The sequence below is a fragment of the Eriocheir sinensis genome, chromosome 34, assembly GCF_024679095.1.
Source record: "Eriocheir sinensis breed Jianghai 21 chromosome 34, ASM2467909v1, whole genome shotgun sequence".
Taxonomy (NCBI): domain Eukaryota; kingdom Metazoa; phylum Arthropoda; class Malacostraca; order Decapoda; family Varunidae; genus Eriocheir; species Eriocheir sinensis.
Genome location: NC_066542.1, coordinates 13,112,677 through 13,119,127, shown reverse-complemented (window position 1 = coordinate 13,119,127; position 6,451 = coordinate 13,112,677). Strand labels below are relative to the sequence as shown.

The window sequence follows — 6,451 nt, the reverse complement described above, 5'->3', positions numbered from 1 at the left end:
AGCAGGGCAGTCATATAAGCTACTCTCATCGATCTGCAAAGGTCAGGTTGTTTAGTGTGTATATTCCCATCCAGGCAATTATTCACAATGTCAGCTAAAAAAAAATTGTCATCAATGTAAAAGCATCAATAAGCTCTATTATTAATTTCAGTTAGAGATCTGAGTTAGGTAACTTCATGTAAAAACAATATCAGTGAATAAAATTGAACAGAGCTTGAATAATTTAAAACCCTTTTTCTGTGCATTGCTATAGTGCCTTTTGGGATTGTTGCGTTAATGCTCACCTCCCAGATCTTTTCTGTTGTCGTCTCAGTTTCTGGGCCTAAAGTAGTCACCTCGCCAGAGCCAATTTCTGTGTTCGGCGTGGCAGTGCCTAAGTCAGGGCCTAGTGTTGTATCTGACGTGAGAGGCGTTGTGCTGGCTGGTGGCTCAGATGTGATAGGAGTAGGGTAGGGTGCCAGGGTGCCATTGCAGGGGGCTGTGTCAGCTGTCAAATAGATATGAGATGGAATTAATTGATGATAATTCACTATTTGTTGAGAACATCATAAATATTCCTGGAGTCATTTGAGAAGTTTTCAGCTTAGCTTCAAGGATATATATATATATATATATATATATATATATATATATATATATATATATATATATATAGATATATATATATATATATATATATATATATATATATATATATATATATATATATATATATATATATATATATATATATATATATATATATATATATATATATATATATATATATATATATATATATATATATACATATATATATATATATATATATATATATATATATATATATATATATATATATATATATATATATATATATATATATATATATATATTGGAAAATAATAGCAATTTTGTTTCATCAAATAAGAATGAAATGTTTTTAAATACTGAGTATTCAAGATTATGGAAAATAGCAATTCCCAGGTAAATTACAAACATGATTTTAGTTCAATCAAGTATATAGAGATCAGGATATGTAAAATGCCCATTGGTATCATTGCAAAAACAAAATAGTGTGACTCTAGAAATAAATTTATCAAAAATACTGCAAAATAAACTTGAGTAATGAATAATGAAGTCAATATAATTACCATGGATTTTGAAATAAAATTGTAAAGGCTTCACTCACTCAAACAGTAACATTAGCACAAGTCAATTAATGCAATACTGCAAATGCCTAGAAACCTACATAGACAACATTCACCAATAACCAAGATACAAAATATTATGACCAGCAATATTCATGCTAAGAACTCTCTAGACACTACATTGCACCAATGCACTGATATGGCTTGTTTCTAAAATGTGTTGTGATTTTACATGCAAAATGCTCTTACTAATGCTTTGAAAACACTTCAGACACAAGATCAAGAAAGACTATGCTGACCACTAAAAAAACAGATAAAAAAATATAAAACCCACCTGCAAATGAGCACTGCTGTGACTCCTCATCAAAGACAAGTGTAGCAGGGCAGGTAAAGATTGGGAAATGCCAGGTGACACCATCCCAGATACAGTAGTAGTAGCTGTTACAGTACAGTGGGTGTCGACGATACTTGTTGTCGTGGTAGCACATCAAGAAGAAGGGAGGGGCTGTTCCGACCAAACCTCCACTGCCCGCAACAGGGACGCCTCCCGATGTTCCTGGTGTTCCAGGTGTTCCAGGTGTTCCTGGTCCTAAGATGCCTCCAGGTGTGCCAGGTGTTCCAGGAGTACCAATTCCTCCTACACCTCCAGGTGTTCCAGGTATTCCTGGTCCTCCTACACTTCCAGGTGTTCCTGGTGTACCAGGTGTTCCAGGTATTCCTGGTCCTACAACAACTCCAGGTGTTCCTGGTCCTCCAACACCTCCAGGTGTTCCAGGTGTACCAGGTGTTCCAGGTATTCCTGGACCTCCAACGCTGCCGGGTGTTCCAGGTGTACCAGGTGTTCCAGGTATTCCTGGTCCTACAACAACTACAGGTGTTCCTGGTCCCCCAACACCTCCAGGTGTTCCAGGTGTACCAGGTGTTCCAGGTATTCCTGGTCCTCCAATGCTGCCGGGTGTTCCAGGTGTACCAGGTGTTCCAGGTATCCCTGGTCCTCCAATGCTGCCAGGTGTTCCTGGTCCTCCAATGACTCCAGGTGTTCCAGGTGTTCCTGGTCCTCCAATGACTCCAGGTGTTCCTGGTCTGACTCAGGTGTTCCAGGTGTTCCTGGTCCTCCAATGACTCCAGGTGTTCCAGGTGTTCCTGGACCTCCAATGACCAGGCAGGTGTCAGTGTGTTCCCAAAGGTGTTCCTGGTCCTCCACTGACTCCAGGTGTTCCAGGTGTTCCAGGTGTTCCTGGTACTCCAATGACTCCAGGTGTTCCAGGTGTTCCAGGTGTTCCTGGTCCTCCAATGACTCCAGGTGTTCCAGGTGTTCCTGATCCTCAATGACTCCAGGTGTTCCAGGTGTTCCTGGTCCTCCAATGACTCCAGGTGTTCCTGGTCCTCCAATGACTCCAGGTGTTCCTGGTCCTCCGATGACTCCAGGTGTTCCAGGTGTTCCTGGACCTCCAATGACTCCAGGTGTTCCAGGTGTTCCTGGTCCTCCAATGACTCCAGGTGTTCCAGGTGTTCCTGGTCCTCCAATGACTCCAGGTGTTCCAGGTGTTTCCTAGTCCTCAATGACTCCAGAGTGTTTAGGTGTTCCTGGTCTCCAATGACTCCAGGTGTTACAGGTGTTCCTGGTCCTCCAATGACACCAGGTGTTCCTGGTGTTCCAATGACTCAGGTGTTCCTGGTCCTCCAATGACACCAGGTGTTCCAGGGCATTGGTGTTCCTGGTCCTCCAATGACTCCAGGTGTTCCAGGTGTTCCTGGTCCTCAATGACTCCAGATGTTCCAGGTGTTCCTGGTGTTCCTGGTCCTCCAATGACTGTGGTGTTCAGGTGTTCAGGTGTTCCTGGTCCTCCAATGACTCCAGGTGTTCCAGGTGTTCCTGGTCCTCCAATGACTCCAGGTGTTCCAGGTGTTCCTGGTCCTCCAATGACTCCAGGTGTTCCAGGTGTTCCTGGTCCTCCAATGACTCCAGGTGTTCCAGGTGTTCCTGGTCCTCCAATGACTCCAGGTGTTCCTGGTCCTCCAATGACTCCAGGTGTTCCAGGTGTTCCTGGTCCTCCAATGACTCCAGGTGTTCCAGGTGTTCCAGGTGTTCCTGGTCCTCCAATGACTCCAGGTGTTCCAGGTGTTCCTGGTCCTCCAATGACTCCAGGTGTTCCAGGTGTTCCTGGTCCTCCAATGACTCCAGGTGTTCCAGGTGTTCCTGGTCCTCCAATGACACCAGGTGTTCCAGGTGTTCCTGGTCCTCCAATGACTCCAGGTGTTCCAGGTGTTCCTGGTGTTCCTGGTCCTCCAATGACTCCAGGTGTTCCTGGTCCTCCAATGACTCAGGTGTTCCAGGTGTTCCTGGTCCTCCAATGACACCAGGTGTTCCAGGTGTTCCTGTCCTCCAAATCCTCCAGGTGTTCCCCGGTGTTCCAGGTGTTCCTGGTCCTCCAATGACTCCAGGTGTTCCTGGTGTTCCTGGTCCTCCAATGACTCCAGGTGTTCCAGGTGTTCCTGGTGTTCCTGGTCCTCCAATGACTCCAGGTGTTCCAGGTGTTCCTGGTCCTCCAATGACTCCAGGTGTTCCAGGTGTTCCTGGTCCTCCAATGACACCAGGTGTTCCAGGTGTTCCTGGTCCTCCAATGACTCCAGGTGTTCCAGGAGTTCCAGGTGTTCCTGATGTTCCTGGTCCTCCAATGACTCCAGGTGTTCCAGATGTTCCTGGTCCTCCAATGACTCCAGGTGTTCCAGGTGTTCCTGGTCCTCCAATGACACCAGGTGTTCCAGGTGTTCCTGGTCCTCCAATGACTCCAGGTGTTCCAGGTGTTCCTGGTCCTCCAATGACTCCAGGTGTTCCAGGTGTTCCTGGTCCTCCAATGACTCCAGGTGTTCCAGGTGTTCCTGGTCCTCCAATGACACCAGGTGTTCCAGGTGTTCCTGGTCCTCCAATGACACCAGGTGTTCCAGGTGTTCCTGATGTTCCTGGTCCTCCAATGACTCCAGGTGTTCCAGGTGTTCCAGGTGTTCCTGGTCCTCCAATGACTCCAGGTGTTCCAGGTGTTCCTGGTCCTCCAATGACTCCAGGTGTTCCAGGTGTTCCTGGTCCTCCAATGACTCCAGGTGTTCCAGGTGTTCCTGGTCCTCCAATGACTCCAGGTGTTCCAGGTGTTCCTGGTCCTCCAATGACTCCAGGTGTTCCAGGTGTTCCAGGTGTTCCTGGTCCTCCAATGACTCCAGGTGTTCCAGGTGTTCCTGGTCTCATGATTCCAGGTGTTCCAGGTGTTCCTGGTCCTCCAATGACTCCAGGTGTTCCTGGTCCTCCAATGACTCCAGGTGTTCCTGGTGTTCCTGGTCCTCCAATGACTCCAGGTGTTCCAGGTGTTCCTGGTGTTCCTGGTCCTCCAATGACTCCAGGTGTTCCAGGTGTTCCAGGTGTTCCTGGTCCTCCAATGACTCCAGGTGTTCCAGGTGTTCCTGGTCCTCCAATGACTCCAGGTGTTCCAGGTGTTCCAGGTGTTCCTGGTCCTCCAATGACTCCAGGTGTTCCAGGTGTTCCTGATGTTCCTGGTCCTCCGATGACTCCAGGTGTTCCTGGTGTTCCTGGTCCTCCAACGACTCCAGGTGTTCCTGGTCCTCCAATGGCTCCAGGTGTTCCTGGAGTTCCTGGTCCTCCAATGACTCCCGGTGTTCCTGGCGTTCCTGGTCCTCCAATGACCCCAGGTGTTCCTGGTCCTCCAATGACTCCAGGTGTTCCTGGTCCTCCAATGACTCCAGGTGTTCCTGGTCCTCCAATTACTCCAGGTGTTCCAGGTGTACCTGCTCCTCCAGTCGTTCCAGGTATTCCTTGTCCTCCAACGCCTCCTGGTGTTCCTGGTCCTCCAACGCTTCCTGGTATTCCTGGTGTTCCTGGTCCTCCAACGCCTCCTGGTATTCCTGGTACTCCTGGTGTTCCTGGTCCTCCAACGCCTCCTGGTATTCCTGGTACTCCTGGTGTTCCTGGTCCTCCAACGCCTCCTGGTATTCCTGGTCCTCCAATGGCTCCTGGTATTCCTGGTACTCCAGGTGTTCCAGCTCCTCCAACGCCCCCTGGTCCTCCAACGCCTCCAGTACCGCCAATGCCTCCTGGCCCTACGGGTCCTGGTCCTGCAATGCCCCCTGGTATTCCTGGTACTCCAGGTGTTCCTGGTCCTCCAACGCCTCCTGGTATTCCTGGTACTCCAGGTGTTCCAGATCCTCCAACGCCTCCTGGTATTCCTGGTCCTCCAACGCCTCCTGGTATTCCTGGTCCTCCAGCGCCTCCTGGTATTCCTGGTACCCCAGGTGTTCCTGGTCCTCCAATGCCTCCTGGCCATACGGGTCCTGGTCCTCCAACGCTTCCTGGAATTCCTGGTACTCCAGGTGTTCCTGGTCCTCCAATGCTTCCTGGTATTCCTGGTATTCCAGGTGTTCCTGGTCCTCCAATGCTTCCTGGTATTCCAGGTGTTCCTGGTCCTCCAACGCCTCCTGGTATTCCTGGTACTCCAGGTGTTCCTGGTCCTCCAACGCCTCCTGGTATTCCTGGAACTCCTGGTGTTCCTGGTCCTCCAACGCCTCCTGGTATTCCTGGAACTCCTGGTGTTCCTGGTCCTCCAACGCCTCCTGGTATTCCTGGAACTCCTGGTGTTCCTGGTCCTCCAACGCCTCCAGTACCTCCAATGCCTCCTGGCCGTTCGGGTCCTGTACCTCCACCGCTACCGGTGCCTCCTGTACCTCCAACGCCACCGGTCCCTCCTGTCCCTCCACCGCTACCGGTGCCTCCTGTACCTCCAACGCCACCGGTGCCTCCTGTACCTCCACCGCTACCGGTGCCTCCTGTACCTCCACCGCTACCGGTGCCTCCTGTACCTCCACCGCTACCGGTGCCTCCTGTACCTCCAACGCCACCGGTCCCTCCTGTCCCTCCACCGCTACCGGTGCCTCCTGTACCTCCAACGCCACCGGTGCCTCCTGTACCTCCACCGCTACCGGTGCCTCCTGTACCTCCAACGCCACCGGTGCCTCCTGTACCTCCAACGCCACCGGTGCCTCCTGTACCTCCGGTACTTCCAGTACCGCCAGTACCCCCGGTTCCTCCGACACCCCCAGTGCTTCCGGTACCCCCTGGACCGTCCACGCCCGGTGGTTCAGGGAGGGGCAGGTTGGCCATGGCACCTGAACATTCCGGGGGGTTTTTCACGGCGTACGGGTGGTTGCATATATCAAGGTCGTCATCGAACACAGTGCCAAAGGGACAGTCAAATTTGAAAACCGAGAAGCGCAGTTTCAATCCGCTCATGTCCACGCATCGATAGAAGTTATGG

General features: G+C 50.3%; 1 protein-coding gene across 1 annotated transcript; it reads left to right on the top strand.

Moving 5' to 3' along the window:
• Positions 1 to 276: 276 nt before the first annotated feature.
• LOC127007196 (uncharacterized) lies at positions 277 to 6,442 on the top strand. Its single transcript, XM_050877910.1, has 13 exons — positions 277 to 424; positions 1,725 to 2,202; positions 2,469 to 2,567; positions 2,604 to 2,675; positions 3,001 to 3,324; positions 3,361 to 3,432; positions 3,549 to 3,737; positions 3,855 to 4,007; positions 4,125 to 4,358; positions 4,392 to 4,535; positions 4,833 to 5,510; positions 5,592 to 5,708; positions 5,799 to 6,442. Exons 1-13 carry the CDS (start codon positions 277 to 279, stop codon positions 6,304 to 6,306), a joined length of 3,216 nt encoding a protein of 1,071 aa, XP_050733867.1. The 3' UTR covers positions 6,307 to 6,442.
• Positions 6,443 to 6,451: the final 9 nt, after the last annotated feature.